The sequence below is a fragment of the Phyllostomus discolor genome, chromosome 1 (genome assembly GCF_004126475.2).
Source record: "Phyllostomus discolor isolate MPI-MPIP mPhyDis1 chromosome 1, mPhyDis1.pri.v3, whole genome shotgun sequence".
Taxonomy (NCBI): Eukaryota; Metazoa; Chordata; class Mammalia; order Chiroptera; family Phyllostomidae; genus Phyllostomus; species Phyllostomus discolor.
In genome coordinates, this window is record NC_040903.2 from 162409979 (window position 1) to 162433473 (window position 23495).

General features: G+C 33.9%; 1 protein-coding gene across 2 annotated transcripts in view; it reads right to left on the reverse strand.

The window, feature by feature from the left end:
- Window positions 1-23495, reverse strand: part of TRPM7 (transient receptor potential cation channel subfamily M member 7) — a 133102-nt gene that overhangs the window by 48884 nt on the left and 60723 nt on the right. For both annotated transcript variants that reach the window (XM_036033432.1, XM_036033441.1), the window contains exons 12-20: window positions 20383-20517; window positions 10651-10704; window positions 7692-7832; window positions 7279-7413; window positions 5924-6204; window positions 4536-4764; window positions 3271-3426; window positions 3046-3189; window positions 852-980 (exon numbers count right to left, since the gene is read on the reverse strand). In XM_036033432.1, the coding sequence (XP_035889325.1) occupies window positions 852-980; window positions 3046-3189; window positions 3271-3426; window positions 4536-4764; window positions 5924-6204; window positions 7279-7413; window positions 7692-7832; window positions 10651-10704; window positions 20383-20517 (1404 nt within the window). The remainder of the gene's footprint in view (window positions 1-851; window positions 981-3045; window positions 3190-3270; window positions 3427-4535; window positions 4765-5923; window positions 6205-7278; window positions 7414-7691; window positions 7833-10650; window positions 10705-20382; window positions 20518-23495) is intronic.

The window sequence follows — 23495 nt, forward strand, 5'->3', positions numbered from 1 at the left end:
AGAAGAATTCCTTGAAACTTGCTTTTATCATGTAATAACTTAATTTCTTCGAACATGGTGGTATAACAACAGATTTCATAAACATGAACCATGGCACTTGGAGAAATTTAAAAGGCACAACAAGCTATTTAACAAGATAAATTCTTATAATACCCAAGTGGTAGGGTAGGACAATGCCTTCTATTTTCACAGTTTCACACATTCTCTAAATGCAGCAGACACAAAATAATTCAGAAATAATTAAGTAAATATGTTATAAAACAACACTTATGCAGTAACTAGTTTGAATGGAAAGTATAAAATTGAAGAAAAAGCATTTTCTCCCTAAAACCAGCATGTTAGAAATTTGCAATTTAAATTGAAAACACAGACACAGAGATCTAAATATGCATGACAATTCAATGGGCAACAAATACACGTAAATGGGCAGTGCCATACAAGAGCAAGATAATAATCTATAACTTATTTACCTGATTAGCTATACATATATTTAATCCTTTATGAAGAGTGGCAGAGAATGTAAATATGAATATTGAAAAAAATTAAGCAAAAACAGATTTAGGCTATGTTTCTGAGACAAAGCATTGTCTTTGTAATTTGTAACAAAGTTAACACCACATAGATCTCTGTTCTTTTGCCCTGATTTTCAGAACAGCAAAAATAAACATGTTCTACTATAAACTTATTCTCCTATAAAGTTATCATATACTGAAATCATGACACAAATAAATAACACATGCCCATATACATACCCCAAACAAAACACCCTCCACATATATAATATGTACCATGTACATACAATATATATCTATATATACCAAGTTACAGGTAGAAAAAAACTAAAGACATACCTCACGGACTTTCTCAATAGCATAGGTAAAAATATAAGCAATAACAATCCATTCTTGAACTGAAGGTAACTGTTCCATTTGTACAAGAACAACAAATGTATAAAGCATCAGAAATCCTAAGTAAGCCAACTAACAAAAAAGAAAATACAAGATATAAATAAAATTTATTATAAAATTTTTTACTATAAAATTTTCAAGCCTACACAAAATAAGAGACCAAAAGAGCTCCTGTGAACTATCTCCATGCTTCAATCAGTTAAAATAGTTTTAGAAGTTACTCTTCAGTGCAGACAATGCATTTATCAATCAAAATATAAATAACTGCCAGGGTATAAATGTGTTTTAAAACTTCATTCCCTTTTTAGTAATTCCCATAGGAATAACTTTGTAATACCAGGGTTTATGTTCTCAGCTGAGCCCACATAACTCCATTTAACATACACTATAACTAAAGTATCATAATATACTAAATTTACTATAGAACTTCACTGCCATCAACAAGAAGCACACTAACTGCCTCTTCCCTCCCCCAACAAAATAGTATTCCTAGGAAAGACAACTGTTTTTTTCCTAGCTCCCAGTTACTGAGGTTGAAATACCAAGAAATGGAAACCAATATGAAAAGCATTTTCCCTCAGAAAGAAAAACCCCGCTTTTGATACTCTTTAAAAAGATTATACGCAGGTGATATAGTCTATGTATACTAACATCTATATAATCATTTCATTTCAGAGGAAAACCCAGACTCATTGACCCTTGAACAATTGTAAAAATCCTCTCATCATTCTCCTTGTCTCTACCAGTCTTAAAACAAGCCACATCCATGATTTTAAGCCATGGCAGGGCAGTAAACTGCAATAAATAAAGAAAAGAGAATTTCCTGTAGCCACCTGGGTTGTCCATATTTAAAGAGTCATTCATATGAATGCAAACTAAGAAACCTACATTTTTTCCATTAGTAAGGACAGAATTTGGGGGATTAAGTAAGGTAATTCAGATGTGCAATTTCAACATCTTAACAAGATGGAGCAAGAAAACTTCCATATTGAAAAAGAAATGTAATGAATTAGTCTTACATTAATGGGCAAGTGTATGGTTGAGAAAGCAATGCTTGAAGGAACAAATTCTCAAATGTCCATCTTAACACAGGGCTATTTGTGTACTTTTGTAATTCTTAAAAAAGTCTGATGATAAAAATGAAAAACAAAAATAAAAATAAAATAAAAACTTTATATAGAGTTTTTCAGGGAAGGAGAATAAAAATTCATTTGCTTAGCCCCGGTGTACGAGTATAAGGGGCAATCTCATGTGTTTCTTCAAATGAGTCCATCCCTCTACAGACATATATGCTCGACAGTAAAATTTGTTCTTCCATAAAGCAAGAGAAAAGCCAATTATGGGGCACATAATCAAATGTACTGTACTATGATTAAGACACAAGCTGTTATATTACTGATAAATAAAACTATATGAGTTATCTAGATTACTTTTCACCATCAATCCTGCAAGAAAGACTTATTTCCAAAATTTTAACAGTATCTGCAAAAATCCTAAAGCACAAAGAAACTGTAATTGTGTATTAGAGTTTCCTTTGATTAATCCTTACCAATCTTTTTAACAGATGATTAGGATTTGTTATCTACTTAAAAAGGTTTATGTTTACTACATATTTGTTTAGTAAATTTCTGGTTCCAATTACAACTAGTTCCAATTAGAACTAAGATTTGTTATTTTTTATCATTCAATATGACATCAATTTGTATGGAACTAAGTCAATCTTACTGCACTTTTAAATGAAAAATGGTTTTTTAGTGATCTAATTTACATCAAGATTAGTATGAACTCAAGGTCTATTAAAGCCTATAATATATATTTTTAAATTTTATTTACCGATTTTAGAGAGCAGGGGTAGGGGTGGAGAGGCAGGGATGGGGAGAGCATGGGAAAAAGAGAGAAAAAAGAGAGAAAGAGAGAGAGAAGAATGGAGGGAGGGAGAGAGGAGAGTGGGAGAACAATGATTTGTCTTTCTACTTATTTATTTGTACATTGGTTGTTTCTTCTATGTGCCTTGACTGGGGATAGAGCCTGCAACTTCAGTGCATCAGGATGACACTCTAACCAAGTGAGCTACCTGGCCAGGGCCACTAAAGCCTATTTTTTAAAATCATTATGGTCACACAATTTAAAAACATACCGTATTAAACCAGAATTTTACAATCGGTGCATGATAAAAGGCATAAAACTTCCGTGTGATTGGAAGCTTTTTTGATTTTATTTGTATCTCCATTTCATTCTTTCCTTCATTACTCTCCAATATTCTTACTTCTTTAAACACTTCCTAAAATAAAAATAACACTATAAATATGTACATTTATTCACAAAAAATTTATATTCATTTAATAATGTTTTTCCTCTTTACCATAGGGATGTCTTCCATTACATTTTGAAAGTTGTTTTCACTATCTTCCATTGTCATTTGATGGGCATCTTGAGATTGTGGAATATGGGACATTTCAGCCTTAGTTTTGTATTCTAGCATTAATATGGCAGGTGGAACTAAAATGCTTAATATGACCTAAAAATTTCAGAAATATATAAATTCACATTTTAAAATCAGTAACTTTCAAGAATATAATACAAAACAATAAAACATTAAATATATTTATTATTAGTTAGCTATTTTGCACCTGGCAGTACAGGGAAAAAACCAAAAACTTCATTTTTACTTACATACTACATTTAAAGAGGCCCAGGTTGAATTGTTTGAAGGAGTAACAAAACATTGGGATATTATGAGATGAGGGTATAGAAAAGATTTAATAATTAAAGATTTGTCCTTTAAAAAATCAATTACAATCCATTGAGAAAATACATTTCTGTTTAAACAAAATTCAAGCCTAATACAGTGGCTGTGTGCTTAATTTTATCCTAAATCTCTTTGTAAGTGTTCCATGTCTTAACATGATTACTCAGCTTGTGCCTCCATACAAAAGGGTAATTTCTAAAACTTTATGTATTATCTGCAAAATCATAAAGCATAAAGCAACTGTAATTGCTTATCAAGGTTTCTAACAGTTAATCTTTCACCATTATTTTTAGTAGATGATTAGTATTTGTTACCTACTTATAGTGGCCAATGGTTAAACTACTTGCCTGATTTCTGCCTTCTGTATTTCTGTACCTTATTTAAGACATAAAATGACAAAAAGGTAAATTTAAAGTAGTATCTCTCACTATGATGAAACTGGAAGTACCAGCCAACACTTAACCCACATTCTTGACCATAAAAAACAGGTATATCCAATATACTTCAAATAAATAAAAAATGACAGATTATTAAGTTAGTAGATAGGTCCTAAATTTTAGAATTTGGGAATCATCTTTTTATAAAGCAGCAACACTGTTCATGGCTGTTCAGGGCTGTAAACACCATACTTCCATCTATTGGCCTCAGGCTTCTGGCTCACATAGGGACAACAATCACTATACTATACACCACACCGGAAAAGGATTGAGTGAAGAGCAGGAGGAGAAAAAGAACACTGCGTGTCACATCAGATAAAATGCCAACACAGCCATCCCCACCACCTTCATAAATCAAAGTATTTTACTATACATCTGGGCTAATTCCTGTTTTTTTAAATCTAATTATATACTTTATATCAAACTATTTCTAAGGTATACCTTGTACCAAGAATTCTTCCTCATATTCAGCCTTCCCATCCACATATCAGACAACAGCATTTGTGTACAGGTGTGGGCTACAAAAGGTCTAAGTCTTGAAGAAACTGCTAACTTAAGGCAGGTGGAATTACTCCAGTTTTTCAGTTCATAAGTGAGCAATTTCATAGCCATGGTTTCATCTTGTCTGAAGGATTGTTCTAGTAATTCAACTGCTAGTTGACCAAAATCACTATCAAAAGATAAAAGCCAAAACACATTCAGTTTACAAAACTGCAGTTTTAAACCACTATTCTTAAATTCATTCATAACACATTCTAGTTTTTAATCCATTCACACACACACACACACTTATGGAATTGTGAGGCAACAGAATTACAGTAACTCTATGTTTTCAGATATCTACCACTATGTGGAAATCAAAAGTATTAAAATATGTCACATTAAAAACAAGACTGAAAAGGTGACTCTAGAGCACTATCCCTGGACATGGAAATAAACCCAAACAATGTTCAGTTAAAAATTTTCTATATAGTTATTTCAAACAGAAAAGGACTGGTATCCAGCCCTTGCCAGTCTGGCTTAATTGGTTGGTGTGTCATTCCGTAGACTAAAACGTTGCGGATTCAATCCTGATCAACATGCATATGAAAAGTTAACCAATCGATGGTTCTCTGTCACAATGATGTCTATCTCTCTCATCCTCTCTCAAAACAATGAAAAAAAATGTCCTTGGGTGAGGATTGTTATCCAGTAGAAAGGAATGATGTGAATACAGACTAACCTAATCATGAAAAACACCTGGATCTTAAATCTCCAATTAGTAATCATAGGATCCCTGCTTAAGTTATTTTCAATAACTACTCTTACCCTTTTCCAATGTCAGGTCATTTTGGGTTAGGGAGGACCTATTCTCAATCACAAAGCTTCCCAGAAACTACTTTACCAGTTTACTGTTCCCTTAGTGCTCTGAGTAAACGGCAAACTTCTGTGAACTGTTTCATTCTTCTATACACTGGCTCCACCATCTGAGACGCTCTTTCAGTAGAATTCATCCCCTTAGAACATAGTTTAAACTTCGCTTTCTTCCTTCCTTTTCTTACCACTTCAAATGCAACTTTTCCTAATCTAATTGCTATTATGAGCAATTATTAAATGGGCTTCTGTCATTTCTTCTTCCTTGCTGAACTTTTTAACATGAAATGCAAACAAGAATCTCTTTTAAATAAGCATAAGCAGCAAAGTTTCTTCCTAAATTTTTAAACGTGGGTTTTTCTTAACTATACCAATAAAATTATATATCCTCTACTCAGTCCATGGCACTATAACCTTCACTTAAATGTGATTTATTTTGATTTTTAAAATGTTCCAAGTGGTAAAATATAACTTACTTGGAATACTGTTTCAATTCTTCTGAAGTATCATCTACGAGGTCACTCTGCTTTGCTTCATAGGCCATTGAACGATAGATCTTACAGGCAACTAATGCTTTAGCCATTGATTCTTCACCATGCTGCCATAAAAAACGGGCCATGACCTGCCTCTTCATAAGGCAAGCCCAAATTAAAAGTTCATTAAGTGGGTAGGGAAAGCGCTTGGTTTCTGGATCATCAATATCTACAATTTCATCTTTGGTTTTTTTCTTCTTTCCTTCTTCCACAGCTGTATCAATCTTTAAAGAAAAATAAATATTATAAAGCTCATTATTAAAAGGCCCTGACATTCACGTGAGAATTATCAACTCCTTTATGGTAGTATTCAACTTCATATAATTGCACAGATTAAATAATACAAATTTTATATACCTGATTTTTACTATAGCTCAAAATTCATTTTTAGAAATGGCATTTCCAAAAACAAATGCTTTTATAACAAAGTTAGCCAAGATTAAAGAAAGGGCCTATATATATGTATAACCTATAGACACAGACAATATGTGTGGTGATGGCCAGAGGGAAGGAGTGGCAGGGTTAGGGGCTGGGTGGAAGTGGGTAAAGCGGGGATAATGGACACGGACATGTTTGTAATAGAGTCAACGATAAAGTAAAAAAGGGGGGGCCTAAATATTGCAACTAATATCTAATAAAATATAATTTTAATGAAAATTATTCAATAACATCCTTGTATTACATGCTGTTAATCATGCAAAAATGTTATAAAAGGAGGCAGTTAAGTACTTATCAAAACAACATTTAAAAAATTTGGTTGTGGTATGCTCTCCCTTTCAGGAGTGTGCCCATGCCCTTCCCTTTGTCTCTCCTTCCCCCACAGGCATGCATCTCCTAAACTCTAAGGGACCCCATGAGACTTGGGACCACAGGAGCATTGGGTAGTGGCAGCTCAACCCAGGCTAACACCCTGAAACTGTTTCCGAGGTCCCTTTTTTTCTGACTCTCCAGTGAGCTGATGGCAGCCCCCACTTTGGCTCACTTCTTTCCCATAATGTTTCTGGAGACCCAAAGCAGGCCCATCTACTTTCTCTCCTGTCATTTCTTTTATCCTAGGCCCCTCCTGTCCCCAGCTTTAATAAACATACTATCAAAATAAAAATTTAAAAAATGAAGACCTTAACAGAATCATTAACTCACAATGAGTACCTTTTTGTGTATGAGAAAATGAAGAATTAAAAATACACCTAAAACATAAAGCTCTTAATAATAGCAAATAGTTTTTATTTCAGAACACTCAGTAATTCAGAACAAAAATTTAGAAAGAACAAAATCCAGAAAGTATAATATTTAAATACCTTTGGTCGGTAGGGCTGTGCTGTTTTAATGAAGTGATTATGTCTCATTTTTTCCTTTTTATCTGCCCTACTGCCAAAAGATTCATGACTCTTTCGCAACTGTGGAGTGCTACTAGAGGTATTTCGGCCAGACCTCTGAAAATAAAAGCTTATTAGTTTTTACAGATTTACATTTACTGATATGCTATAAAAATTCAAGAATCAATTTATATTATGTATAAGTGTGTGTGCATATACACACAAGAAATATGACTTGTTTAGGATATCAATTATAAAATATTTCTAAGTACTTAGGTGAAAATCTCACATTTTTAAGACAATGCTACTTTAACCATTCAAATGTAATTTTTAACTTTAAAGTGAGTGAGTTAATTTTAGAACACATATATAGACTTCCCACAAAAGTTACATACCCGATTATTTCCACCAAGACTATTATATATCAATCGAAAACGTTTCCGAGTGTAGGTGCATCTATAGGTTCCTCCCATAAGATATTCAATAACAAGTCCTATATCAATTAGAGTGATCTTATATCCTGGAGGAAGATTTCCCTGGAAACAAAATATTCGTTTAAAAAAGGATAGTATTTCTCAGTAATTCCATGCAATGCCTAGAAATATGCCTACTCTCCAAAATGACAAATATTTACTTGTTATAGAAACCTGAGATTTCCAGCAGCTATCTTTCCAGTAGAAAGGAGTGATTTGTTTCTCTTCCTTTTGTAAGAAAAGGGGATTATGAAGTTTGAATTCTGAACGTTGTGGTTCAGGATAGAAGTGTGGTTTACAGTAGACAGAAAATTTGGTCTCCATTGCCCTAATATTTCACATGTGGAGGCAAAGGAACTTCTAAGAGCCAACTGTGGCGCCTATCATAAATAGCATTTTCCTGCAAAAATAATGTTATAAAAATTAATTATATTTCTTTTTAAAAAACATTTTTATTTATTTTTACAGAAAGAGGAGAGGGAGGGAGAAAAAAAAGGAAACATCAACGTGTGAGAGAAACACTGATGGACTGCCTCTTGCACATGCCCAACTGGGGATCTGGCCTGCAACCCAAGCATGTGCCCTGTCTGGGAATCAAACAGGTGACCTTTCAGGTTGCAGGGCTGTGCTCAATCCACTGAGCCACACCACCCAGGGCTGATGATTTATATCTGTTAACTAATTCTGCCCTCCTACTATCATCATTCCTTCCATTTCTCTATTTATAATTTCGTAAATTTAGAACATTCTATACTTTTTAAATTTGATTTAAAAATTAATTTTTAAATGTTCATCTTAAATAAAAATTTTTATTATATTAAGAAACCTAAAAAATATGCTTTATGAATGAGGATTTCATGTATGACATTTAGTTTTTAAAAATATGATAAATACTGTCCTGGCCAGTGTAGCTCAGTGGATTGAGCTCGGGCTGTGAACCAAAGGGTCGCCGGTTCAATTCCCAATCAGGGGACATGCCTGGGCTGCAGGCCAGGTCCCCAGTGAGGGTCATGTGAGAGGCAACCACACATTGATGTTTTTCTCCATCTCTTTCTCCCTCTCTTCCCCTCTCTCTAAATAAATAAAATAAAATCTTAAAAAAAAAAACATGACAAATACCATTTTGGTGTGAGTCCCCTTAAATGGGAAATATTTAAATTAAGGAAAAGTAAATTATCTAAAAATCTTTAAGTAATTTCTTAAACTATATAAATAACTTATATAAAGCTTAACTTATTAATTTGAATCTGAAAATAATTAGTCTTTAAGAGCTTTTCACTTAAGAAAATAAAAAAAAATGGGCTTATCACACTAATACAGACTGGTGTAAAAATAATTAACTACCACAGTTCTTTCTGCTAGTCTACACAAGAAAATCATGGTGCAAATGTCTTTTAGAAATCCCCTAGACTAAAGGTCTCCCCCACTGCTCAAACTTTCTGGGAAAAGTAAAAAACCTTTAATTATTTAAACAACAAAAGTTTAATGTGGAATATTCAGAATAAGCAAATCCATAGATTAACAGTGCCTTGGGCAGGTAGTAGAGAAGGGGCAGGAATGAGGACTGATTGTTCATGAGCACAGGGTTGCTTTTTGGGATATTGTAAATACTCTAAAATTAGATAGATTGTGGTAATGGTCCCATAACCCTGAGAATATAATAATAGTCACTGAATGATATACTTTAAATGGATGAATATTACAGTAATAAAATACATTTCAATCAAGCTATAAAGAAAAACACATGCAAAAACTGAAAAAGAAAAATACTTTTAAGTATAATGAAGTCTAGGTTCTTCCTACGTGATCAGCCTGTTTAATATTAAATAAGTTACAAAACACAGGAAGTTACATTTCTATCTTAATTTGTCCATTTTTTAATAGTATTCTCATACTTAATAGTAAGTAAAAGCTTGACTGTAGGACTCTAGAAAGTAAACATTTTAGTTCAGAAACTTAAAAATATTTCAATTAATTAAGATTACTTTTTCATCTAGTAAAACAAAACTGTTAGATACCAATGACTTAAATGGCTATATATTTTTAAATAAATATTTAAAAGTATTATTAATTCATAAGGAATCCCAATAGAAGAAAAGATGATTGTGAGTGCATCAAATTAGTCACCACAAAATGGCTTTAGACCATGTGACAATGTAATCATTTCATTCAGTCACAATCAATACCATATATTTAAAAAGAGAGAGGGGCCCCAGATGGTGTAGCTCAGTGGACTGGGTGCCAGCCTGCAAACCAAAGGGTCACCAGTTGATTCCCAGTCAGGGCACATGCCTGGGTTGCAGGCCAGTTCTCCAGTAGGGGATGCTCAAGAGGCAACTACACACTGATGTTTCTTTCCCTATCTTTCTCCTTCCCTTCCCCTCTCTAAAAATAAATAAATAAAATCTTTAAAAAAGAGAGAGAAGGGAGGGAGGAAAGAGAGCAGCTGCACAGAGGCATGCATTTCTCATCTTTACTGGCAAAATCTTGCGTGGAGATAACAACCCAGTGCTTCCTTCAATGTCCTTATTCAATGTCCTTTATTTGCCCCATGAGCAAATTTCTTCTGAACACAGAGGAAGAAGATACATCCATTCTATCAATGATCTTCCTTTACAAACCAATGAGCATTAGGAAATTCACAATAATCTCAGATGACTAGAAGCTCAGGAAAGTTGGTCATAATTTCATAAACTTTCCTTTTTCTTGATTTCTGATATATCAAGCTCTTTAATTCTATGTTACCACATACTTAGTCCTTATTTGATTTTGTTCTAAAAATGTCATTTTATTCCAATTTTAAGTGTATTTAAATGTCTTCTGGAATCAGATGAACTATAATTATTTTCAATAACTTTTTTTTGGGAAAAAAATCTCTTACCTGTTTGACATCTCGAACAAGATGAAATAGCATTGGATTAGTTGGACCTTGTTTCTTTAAGAAGAAAAAAAATAGAGTTAACTATTATTTTCTTCTAAAATAATGAAAACAACTTCCCTTTTTGTTAGGTATAGAACTTTTAGGAAACCACTTGCACAAATTATATTGATTTTGAGTTAAATAAGTTCTGTTCCTGCCCTGGCTGGCGCAGCTCAGTGGATTGAGCGCAGGCTGCAAACCAAAGCATCATAGGTTCGATTCCCAATCAGGGCACATGCCTGCGTTGCGGGCCACGTCCCTAATGGGGGCCACATGAGAGGCAACCACACACTGATGTTTCTCTTTCTCCTTCCTTTCCCCTCTCTAAAAATAAATAAATAAATAAATAATCTTAAAAATATATATTAAAAAGTAAATTCTGTTCCTAAAATGGGACACAAAAGATGATATAACCATTTCATTCTGTCATATGTACCTTAAACAAAACATAATTTCTTATCATTTTACTTATGTAACAGTACGTAACTCTTTTTCTAGAAGTCATGCAAACACTGCAGGCTTCACATTTCTTTAATTTACATTTCTTTCATTCATAATGGAGGTGTATATTCTCTTGTTAAAACTTCTGTACTTATTTCTGCCACTAATCATCAAGTTGTATCAATATTTCAAATATTTTGGGTAACAAACTTCTAACATTTATATATGCTATCTTTTCCCTACTATATTTAACTCCACTTATGTATGCTGTGAGACTAAACAGAAGTCTCCTTTTTATAATAATCTTATTCTGATGGTATCCTATTTTGAAAAAATACCCACAAGTGTATGCCATCCATCAAGACAGAGGTAATTGGGCCAAAAATGCATTCTAAAGTTTTTAAGCAGTGTTTTGATGCATCTGAAATTTACTGAAATGAATTCTATACAGCACAAATGAAGAGATTTATTTTCAATACTTTAAATCCATTGTTTAAAAGAAAGAGCAAATGGGATTTTTCTTCCACTGTTGTGTTGTTAATTTTTTATAAGGTTATCATAGTACTCAGTGCAATCAACCTTTCCATTTTGATCACATATACTTGATAATAGATTTCAAATCTAGCTGGAGAAATCTATTATTTCTTTTAAAACATTCTATTCTTTGATATTCTTGGCTTTCAAATTCTGTATATCTAAACATGAATATAATGGTATGTATATAAAATATATTTTACCTCACTTTGCTGTCTTTTTACAATATTCAGTCTATCCACTAGTTTTTTCTGCCCACACTCCTCCATGTGCTAACTTTTAAAAACTAAATGTCTTCTAAGTTAATATGAAATATTTTGTATTTTTTAGGTATTATGAAGTCTCTTTGTATTTGCTCTAACCGTATACAACACATAAAAATGCAATTTTTAGAATTCTATTTTATCTTAATCCATTAATATTTATTCATTAATTATAACCTCATAGTATAAAATAAATATACTTTAACACAGCAGTTCTTAAAGTGTGATCCAGGAACCTCTGAATCCCCCACAAGACCCTTTCAGGAGATTCATGGGTTCAAAAGTATTTTCAGAAGCATTTTAAGATGTCATACGCACTTTCTCATCTCAGTGTTCAGAAAAAATTTCCAGAGGCTTCTTGATGTGTGATACTGTGAGTTTAAATTCAAAAACAAATATGAGAACCTAGCTGCCTTCCATGAAACCAGACATTAAAGAAATCTGTGAAACCATAAAATTATTCTACTCTCCTAATTTGTTTTCTTAAAACATGTTTTAATGTTAACATGTAATGGATTTATTAAATACAAATTAATAAACGTTTTTAAGATTTCATGGTTTTATATTCTAATACGGTCAGTTATCAATACATATAAATAAAACATTTTTAGAAATAGGTCTCTGACGTCCTCAATAATTTTTATGTTATAGGACTCCGATACCAAAAAGTTATAATCCCTTAAACATTAAAAAGTTATATCAAGCCCTGGCTGGTGTAGCTCAATGGATTGAGCGCCGGCCCATGAACCAGAGCATCGCCGGTTTGACTCCCAGTCAGGGCACATGCCTGGAATGCAGGCCATATCCCCAGTTTGGGGTGTGCTAGAGGCAACCATACACTGATGTTTCACTCCCTCTCTTTCTCCCTTCCTTCCCCATCTCTCTAAAAAAATAAATAAAATCTTTTTTTAAAGTTGTATTAATAAATTGATGCTGAACTATTATCCTAATAACTAGGTTATAAAATTAAAAGAAGTATTTGCCTTACTAATGAAACTGATTTTTATTTGTGTTTATTTTTTTGTTTTATAATAGCTTTTATTTTTTTAATTTTTAAAATTATAGTTTAAGAATTTTTATTTTAATGTTAGGTTATAAACTGGTGATAAAAAGAAGCTAACTTTAAAAAAGCTCCATGACATCCCATAAATTTTAAATTTTCATAGATTCTAATATACTATTTTTTACATATTTTAACAACTCTGAAATAGAAAGAAAGTATTACATAATTGCTAGTTCCTTAGAATTCTGTTGTAGGATAACTGATAGTTTTCTCTTGGTGGTACATAAAATAAGTAATAAAAATAAAAATAAAGTAATTACGAATTTAACACTGATGGCACTTTAAAGTCAATACAATATAGTATATTGAGTATTCCAATATACTACAAGGACTCTTTAATGTTTTCAAACATGTATTTATTTATGTATTCAACTATATATTGAACACTTAGCCTTTCTTAGGTGCTGTACCAAGCATCACAGGTGTAACAATAAATAAGGTATTGTTATATAGTTTAACAGTCTAGTGAAAAAAACAGAAAAGAATATTTAAAATAAAGTGGTAAGAATAACAAAGAAACATGATACAATGGACATAGGAGAAGGGTACTTAAAATGTAAGTCAAGAAAGACTAGCTGAAGTCAATTCCAAACTGATGCCTGGAGAAGCAAGTAGGATTTGGTCATATCAAAACTGGGCAACAGAGAGGTTATGGGAAAACAGTGTTTTAGACAAAAGAGTAAGTACAAAGGCCGAATTCCACAGAAAGTAGACCATTTCAAAGTAATTAGTAGCCAGCTGGGTATCATTATTATTCAAGAGTTTTTACTTTTAGAAGAGAGTTTTTATTCCCAAGGAATTTTTATTTTTTAAAAATTTCTGTTAATTTTAAAATCTTTATTGTATTTTTTGCATTATCATTTAGTCCCCTTTTACCCACCTCCCCCAGCAATCACCACACTGTTGTCCATGTCTATGAGTCCTTTTTCTTTTTTGCTCAATCTTTCTACCCTCTCACTTCCTCCACATTAGCTGTCATCTGCTCTCCATCTATGAGACTTTCTTTTTCTTGTTAGTTTAGTTTGTTCATTAGATTCCACATATGAGTGAAATCATATGGTATTTGTCTTTCTCCAACTGGCTTATTTCACTTAGTGTAATGTTTCCAGGTCCATCAATACTGTCACAAAGCATAAAATTTTCTTCTTTTCTACAGCAGAGTAGTCCATTGTGTAATGTCCCAGAGTAGTTTTATACACTCATCTAACGATGGACACCTGGGTTGCTTCCTTATCTGGGTGACTGTAAATAACACTATACTGAACATATGGGTACTTATGATTGTTCAAATAAGTGTTATGGGTTCCTTTGGATATACTACCAGAAGTGGAATCAATGGGTCAAAAGGCAGATCCAGCCCTGGCTGGCATAGCTCAGTGGATTGAGCGCGGGCTGCAAACCAAAGTGTCGCAGGTTCGATTTCCAGTCAGGGTACATGCCTGGGTTGCAGGCAATGGCCCCCAGCAACCGCACATTGATGTTTCTCTCTCTCTTCTCCCTCCCTTCCCTCTCTAAAAATAAATAAATAAAATCTTAAAAAAAAGAAATCATTAAAAAAAAAAGGCAGATCCATTTTTAATTTTTTGAGGTAACTCCATACTGCTTTCCACAGTGGCTGCACCAGTCTGCATTCCCACCAACAGTGTAAAAGGGTTTCCTTTTCTCCACATCCTCACCAGCACTTGTTGTTTGTTGATTTATTGGTGATAGCCATTTTGATAGGTATGAGATGATATCTCATTGTGGTTTTAATTTGCATTTCTTTGATGATTACTGACTTTGCTATTTGCCATCTGTATGTCTTCTTTGGAGAAGTATCTATTTAGGGCCTTTGCCCATTTTTAAATTGGGTTTGTTTTGGCATTGAGTTTTGTAAGTTCTTTATAAATTTTGTATACTGACCCCTTATCAGATATATCGGCAAATATGTTCTCCCTTTCTGTGGGCTGACTTATTTTGTTGATGATTTCCTTTTCTGGACAAGAATATTTTAGTTTGATATAGTCCCAGTTGCTTATTTTTTCTTTGTTTCCCTTGCCTGGGGGAGATATATCTGATAAAATATTGCCACAAGCAATGTCCAAGATTTTGCTGCCTACGTTTTCTTCTTGGATTTTTATGGTTTCAGGTCTAACATTTAAGTCTTTGATCCATTTTGAGTTTATTCTTTTGTGTGGCATAAGGAGATCTAGTTTCATTTTTTTTGCACTAGTCCAATTTTCCTACCACCATTTATTGAATAGACTATCTTAACATCATTGTATGTGCTTGCTTCCTCTGTCAAACATTAATTGACTATAGATAGATGTGTGGGCTTATTTCTGGGCCATCTATTCTGTTCCATAGACTGATGTGCCTGTTTTTATGCCAGTACCATGCTGTTTTGATTACTACGACCTTACAGTATTTTTCGATTATTGGGTAGTGTGACTCCTCCAACTTTGTTCTTCTCAGGATTGTTGTTGCTATGTGGTCCTTTTATGGTTCCAAACAAAGTTTTGAAATATTTGTTCTGGTTCTGTGAAATACATCATTGGTATCTTTATAGGAATTGTGCGGCATCTGTAGATTGCTTTGGGTAGTATAGACATTTTAAAAATGAAAATGGTATGTGTTTCCATTTATTTGTATCTTCTTCTATCTTTCTCGTCAGTGTCTTATAATTTTCCCAATATAGGTCTTTTACATCCTTGGTTAGGTTTATTTCTAGGTATTTTATTCTTTTTGTAGCAATTGTGAATTGATCGTTTTCTTAATTTCCCATTCTGTTAGTACATTCTTGGCATATAAAAATGCAACTGATTTCTGGATATTAATTTTATATCCTGCTACTTGCTGAATTTATTTCTCAGTTCTAATAGCTTCTTGATAGAATCTATGGGGTTTACTATGTACAGTATCATGTCATCTGCAAATAATGAGCTTTAGTTCTTCCTTTCCAAATTGGATGCCTTTTATTTGTTCTTCTTGCTTGAGTCCTGTGGCTAGGATTTCCAGTAGTATGTTGAATAAGAGAGGTAGAAGTGGACATCTTTGTCTTGGAGCCGATCTTCAGAGGAATACTTGTAGTTTTTGCTTTCTGAGTATGATGCTGGCAATGGGTTTGGTCACATATGACCTTTATTATGTTTAGGTATGTTTTCTCTATTCCCACTTTGTCAAGAGTCTTTATCATAAATAGGTGCTGGATTTTATCAAATGCTTTTTCTGCACCTATTGATATCATCAAGTGGTTTTTATCCTACGTTTTTGTTTATGTGGTGTATCACACATTGATTCACAAATGTACCAATTCTGCATTACTGGAGTAAATCCCATTTGATCATGGTGTATGATCTTTTTGATGCATTGCTGTATTACTCTATTTGCTAGTATTTTGTTAAGAATTTTAGCATCTTTGTTCATCAGGGATATTGACTGATAATTTTCTTTCCTTGTAATGTCTTTATCTACTGTTTTGGAATTAGGATAATGCTGGCCTTGTAAAATCATTTTGGGAGCCTTCCTCCACTTGAATTTTATGAAATAGTTTGAGTAGAAGAGGTGTGAGTTTTTGGAATATTTGGTAAAATTTACCTGTGAAGCCACCAGCCCAGGGTTTTTGTTTGTTGGAAGTTAGTTCACTAGCTGTAATCTGTCTATTCAGATTCTCTGGTTTCTCCTGCTTTAGTTTTGAATAATTCTATGTTTTTAGGAATTTATCTATTTTGAACAAGTTGTCCAGTTTGTTGGCATATAGTTGCTCAGAATATCTTCTTACAATCCTTTGTATTCCTTTAGTGTCATTATTTCTCCCCTTTCATTTCTGATTTTATATATTTGGGCCCTTTCTCCTTTTTTCTTGATGAATCTGGATAAAGGTTTGTCAATCTTGTTTATCAAGATCAATGGATTTTTGGATTGTTCCCTTTGTCATTTTGTAATGTCCTCCTTCCTCTTTTACTATAGCCTTGGTTTAAAAGTCTACTTTGTATAAGTACAGCTACCCCAGCAATATATTCCTTTCCATTTGCATAAAATATCTTTTTCCATCCCTGTACTTTTAGTCTCTGTGTGTCTTTTGATCTGAGGTGAATCTGTTGGAGACAGCATACATATGGGTATTGTTTTCTTATCCATTCAGCTACCCTATGTCTTTTGAATGGCTTTTGGAACACCTTGGCCATTTACATTTAAAGTGATTATTCACAGACACATATTTAGTGGCATGTTATGTTTTAACGATTTTCCTGTTTCTTTCCTTTTTCTTTTTCTTCTTCTTCTTTAAAATTTGTTGCAGTACTGGTTTTGTGTTGACAAAATCCTTTTTAGCTTCTTCTTGTCTGGTAAGCTCCTTATTTTTCCTTCAATTTTAAATGATAACCTTGCTGAGTAAAGTAGCCTCAGTTGTAGCTTTTCATCACCTTGAATATTTCACGCCACTCCCTTCTGGCCTGAAATGTTTCTGTTGAGAAATCAGATGACAGTCTAATTGGTTCTCCCTTGTAGGTAACTACCTGCCTGTCTCTTGTGGCCGTTAGGATTCTCTCCTTCTCTTTATGATGTGTCTTGGTGTAGGCCTCTTTGGGTCCAGCATGTTTGGGACTCTGAACCTCCTGGGCTTGTGTGTCTTTTTCCTTCACCAAATTAGGGAAATTTTCAGTCATTATTTCTGCAAACAGGTGTTTGATCCCTTGCTCACTTTCTTCTCCTTCTGGTACTCTCATGATATGCATGTGGTTATGCTTCATGCTGTCTAAAATGTTTCTTACATTCTCATTGTAAAAAATTCATTTTCCTTCTCTACCTAGGTGGTGTTTCTTTTGTTTTTTTTTTTTACCTTGTCTTCCAAATCACTGATTCGATCCTCTACTTCATCTAACCTATTATTTGTTCCTTCCAGTACATTATTTATTTCATATATTGCATTATTTCTTACTGGTCCTTTTCTTACACTTTCTTTCTCGCTGTTGAGTATCCTTATAATCATTATTCTAAATTATCTGGTAAGTTGCTTGCCTCCATTTTCATCTAGTTCTTCTTCTGGAGAATTCCCTTGTTCTTTGATTTGGGGTCTGTGCCTTTGTCTTCCATTTTGAATGCTTCTCTGAATTTTATGCCTTATTTGTTAAACTGATCAGTGATATGGGCCTTAAGCTGTAATCAGCAGCCTGGTTTAAGCACCACAGGGTGGGTCAGAGTAATTCCTGCAGGCAGGGCTATTGCTTCCCCTCAGGCTGATGCTACCTGGAGGGGAGAGCTTTGCCTGATAATGACAGCTTCTGCAGTATGGGGAATGACTCAGCACAGGGATCCTGTCAGTTAGTCCTTCAGTTCTCTCCCTAGAGCCACCAACCCTAGGCTCTCCTCCAGTGCCTGTAGCCCACTCTTTCCTCCCTCTGCCGAAGCCCAGGGTAAATGGCTACAAATGAAATTTTGTGTATTGGCCCTTCAAGAAGTTCTCTGCTTCTCCAGCCATCTTTCTGTGGCAGACAGAAACTCTGCTGCTTTTCACAATTGCATGTTATCTGGGTTCCTTTCTGGCTTTGGTGCTATAAGCTGGGGAGCCCAACTCAGGGTTTAGACCTCACACTTCTCAGAGGGAACACCCTGGCTACTGAAATATCCCTCTGGAACTTAAGCTACCACCTGTCGGTACAAGCCAGCCATCTCAAGCCTCCTCCCTACTCCCTACCAATCTCACTGCAGTGAAGTGGTTTCTTCCATCTGTCCTTGGTGATAAGTCTCTCTAGCTATGGTTCAGCTGGTTATTCAGGATGATTTCTCTGTAATTTAATTATAATTCCAGATTGGTTATGAGGGGAGGTTAATATAGCTTCCATTTACTCCTCTGCCTCTTGGTTCTCTAAATTTTCCTTTTTATTGTTTTTTTTTAAGATTTTATTTATTTACTTCTTAGAGGTCAAGGGAAGGAGAAACAGAGGAGAGAGACAGAGCAATGTGTGAGAGTTACATCAACTGGCTGCCTGTCACATGCTCCCAACTGGGGAATCTGACCCACAAGCCAGGCATGTGCCCTGACTAGGAATTGAACCTCTAGCCCTTTGGTTTGCAGGCTGCCACTCAATCCACTGAGCCACACCAGCCAGGACTATTTTTATTGTTTTATATTTGCTTTATATTCAGGAATAAAATTCAGCACAATGTCTAATCCTTTTAAATTTTATGTCTGTTAACTAGAGATAGTAAAATGCCAACATAGTTCAATGTAACTGTGGTAGACACTGTTAAAGGAAAAAAATGAGGGAAAATAAAGATACAATTCCCACTCAGAAGTAATTTACAATCCACAGGGGAAGATCTGACTGTACTTAACTATGTTACTTGGCTTCATGAAGGCAATGGCATGGCATTTAAACCAAGTTCTAAACAATGAATAAATTCTAGCAAGTGGGGAGTAGTTGAAAGAAAAACACGGCCAGCACTGTACAAACATCAAATGGCTTTTGTAAAAAATTTTATTTGGGGGAAATGGGAGGTGGACAAAGTAGCTGAAATACCTAGTATAAGAGAGTGAGATTGGAATATAAAGGCCAAATGAGAGAGATAGCTGGGACAAATTTTCAATGTCTATGAAGCCAGAGAACTTTGCAAATCAAGCTAATGGTTTGGGTATTATTTCATATATATTGAGGAGCCACCAAAGGTTTCTAAACTGGGAAAAGATATGGTAAAAATATGTGATTTTAAGAATAATTAGTTTAAAGAACTAATGTGAATAAAGACTAGATAAGGAGATCAAATACAGAAGTGGTATAGACCATAAATGACTGAGTAGTACAAAGACATTAAGAATGAAAAAGGGGTGATAAATAGGTTGAAACTGATGAATAAATAGCTTTTCAGAGAAGTCAAATAAGCTAAGATTTAGTCACAGTGCTCCTCAAAGTATAGTTCAATTAAATTCATATTGGTAGCACAGAAACCAGTAAGAAGCACAATATGTACCCTCTCTCCAATGCTAGTAACATTAAATTTGAAAGGAAATGAGAAAGGCTTTGTGAAGAGAATAATTACTTTTTAGGAGCTCTTTAGAATTATAAATAACAGTATGGAGGCTAAAAGGGGGACATCACAAGGTCAAATCAGAAATGTAAAAAACAAAGAGGAGAAAAAAGTAGTAGTGTGTAATTTCTCCATTAGGCAAAGAAGTCAGAAGAAATTTGGTGCAACAAATGATCACCAAGAAAAAAGAAAAGATTCCCCAGAAACAAGTAAAGGGCTTCCATCTATCATATAACCAATCTATACTAAGAGTAGTTGTTTTTTTCCATCTAATCTAGCAAAACATTAATTAAAGGATTTAGCAGAAGGACTGAATACATTCAGGTAAAACAACATTTTTCAAAGATGACAAAACTTAGTTAACAAAGAATTTTAACATATACTTACAGTGTTGTAAAGTTCTTCTAGTCTAGGAATGGTAAGGAATTTATGCATGCTTACTCCATTTTCAATAAGAAGTTTTACAAATGCAACTCTGTCCATTACAAGAGCATCAAGCATAGCTTGTTCCAAGGATCCAACCTAAAAGAGTATCCTAATTAATAACTATGTTTTACACATTATACTGTTCTAAATGCAAGCTCTTATGATTGGTTTGACTCTGAGCAGGTTTGACTTTGTTTTAGGACAAAATTTAAGAAATGGAAAATAGTAAAAAAGTTATAAATAGAATAGATGAAAAGACATCTTTAGAGTAGCATTCCCCAAAAAATATTCCATAAAAACTACTTTGTAGGAGAGCAACTGTGACACAGGGTGAGGGGAGAATATGCACCATCAACTAAAAGTGGGGAAGAAAATACCTTAGAGTAATGATTCTCAATATTTAGAAAAGGTCTTTTGGAGAGGTCATTTCAATAACTGAGGACCATTACTAACATTTAATGGGTAAGGGTCAAAGGATACCAGAAACCAATGCAATATGCCAGCCAATCTCACAAACAAATTGTTGCACATTTCACACAACTTTCTATTATCCAGGTAGATGCTCATGAATGAAAATCCAGGGACACTGCTTTACATATAAGCAAAAAGTACCTCATCAAGGTTTGTTCTACAATGAACTTTCTAAAAATACAACTACCATATAAGTTACACAAGACTTGTACTTAAGTTTTCTTTAGAACTTGAACAGAAATTATTCATCATTAGAGAAAAATCTCTTAACAGCAATATAACCTGTGCTATTTGAGTTCCATAACACGTTTATCAGTCAGCATTTGTAGCTGTCTCTTATTAGTTTTTAGAGACTCTTTTATAGATTTTGACACACTTTGAATCAAATACTATTAAATTAGTGAAGACACATGCAGGGATTTCACTGACTATCACTAACAAAGGTCATGTTATTAATAGAACATCATTAAAATATTAATGAGATTAAGTACACTAATGTTCTATTAATAATGAGGTATCAATGATATATTGATAATGCTAAATATATTAATGATATATTACTTTAATATCTCATATCACTGCTTCTGTATATTTTCATTTTTTGGTACCATGTGATTTTAAAAACTTTGTTGTAAAAATCAGTATCTAAATCATTGGGGTTTTTTGACCTGCTGCTTTTCATCTTATTCTGATTCTGTCTTCAGAAGCATACAACTTCTATATAGCAACCTTTATTACTATTTCTTTTTCCAATCTATCTTCTATTTCCATCACTTAGCAAAGGATATGGCCTCCTAAGATCTTTTTAATATATAGCCCTGGCTGTTGTGACTCAGTATATTGAGTGGCACCCTGTGAACCAAGGGGTTGCCAGTTTGAGTCCCAGTTGGGGCACATGCCTAGGTTGTGGGACAGGTCCTTTGTGGAGGGCACCTGAGAAGCAACCACACAGTGATGTTTCTTTCTCTCTCTTCTTCCCTCCCTTCCCCTCTCTAAAACTAAATAAATATTTTTTAAAAAAAGGTCTTTTTAATATAGACTAAATGCATGCCTTATATATGACAGTATTTCAAGATGAAAGATATTTTTATGTTATTTTTCATCACTCAGTTCTACGTCATAACAAGGAAAATATTTTAACATTGCACTTAAATCTAAAATCCAACTAATTTATAAGAATGTATACTTATTCACTTTCTCATATTAATAGCCTGCAATTTATTATGGCATGTTATTTCTGTGTTTTTTTTATTATTTCCTTACTTCTCTTATCACATACAAATTCTATGTCTTATTATCTATTCTAACATTAAAAACTTTTACTCAATTGCCTACTTGGTCCTCTCTCTGCTTTTTCTTTGTCCTGCCCCTGTAAAGAGTAGTTTCCTGCTCCCATGGAATTTAAGTGACCAATAACATTCCTGTACTAATCTGCATTCACAATTGCAGCATTTACACTGATTCTACCAACAAGTACAAACACCTACATATTGAAAAATCTGTTTTTATTATAAATCACTTTTGATTCTATTGCAATTAGGGCATTATATGGATGACTGCTGGAAGAAGGAGGAGGTCGGGGGTAGAGGGACTGAGCAAAGAGGAAAAAGGACTCATGGATGTGGACAACACTGGTGATTACTGGGGGAGGGGTATATAAGGGGGATAAATGGTAATGGAAAAAATGCAATTAAGGTTAAACTAAAATAAACAATTGGGGCACTATATTCTTTTAAAAATTCATGTAATGTTTATAAAATTTCATTTTTATAAGATAAAAAAGGATAACTACAATTTTTTTGTTGTTTTAGAAAAGCAGTGTTTCATCGAATTGGGTTTAAAACCACTGCCCTAGAACAATGACAAAGCCTAACAAAATTTTCATATCTGAAAAAATGAAAAAACAAACATGCAGTTAAAAAATGAAGTATCTGCTTCTGGCTGGGGTAGCTCAATTGGTTAGAGCATCATGCCAATATGCCGAGGTTATAGGTTCAATTCTCAGTCAGTGCACATACAATAAATAACAAATGAATGTATAAATAAGTAGAAACACATATTAATGTTTCTCTCTCTATGTCTCCCTTCTTCCCTCTCTAAAATCAATACATAAAAATTAAAAGATAAAAAAGTATGTGCTTTGTAAGCAACATTTCTTGATATACTCAATGCACGTGGAACCAACTATCAAGAAGGAAAAAAAGGGCAGCTGGTTGGGTGGCTCAGATGGTTGGAGCATCATCTGTATGCCAAAAGGTTGTAGGTTCGATTTCCAGTCAGGGCACGTACAAAAGGCAATTGATTGCTGTTTCTCTCTCACATCAATGTTTCTCTCCCTCTCTCTCAAATCAATAAACATATCTTCAGGTGGGGATTAAAAAAAAGGGGGAAAAAGGTAAAATAATTGTCCTGCGAAGTTTACATTAAGCATAAAAGCAGCACAAAATCAAACAGACAATACTGTGTAGAACAAATTTATGAGATAAACCACATATACATAGAAGATGGAGTCTGTCAGTCTTTACATCTGAGGAGACCAAAATTCCAATGAAATTTTTCAATGGAATAAAGGTTGGCTTATTGTAGGAGTTTTACCACAGCTG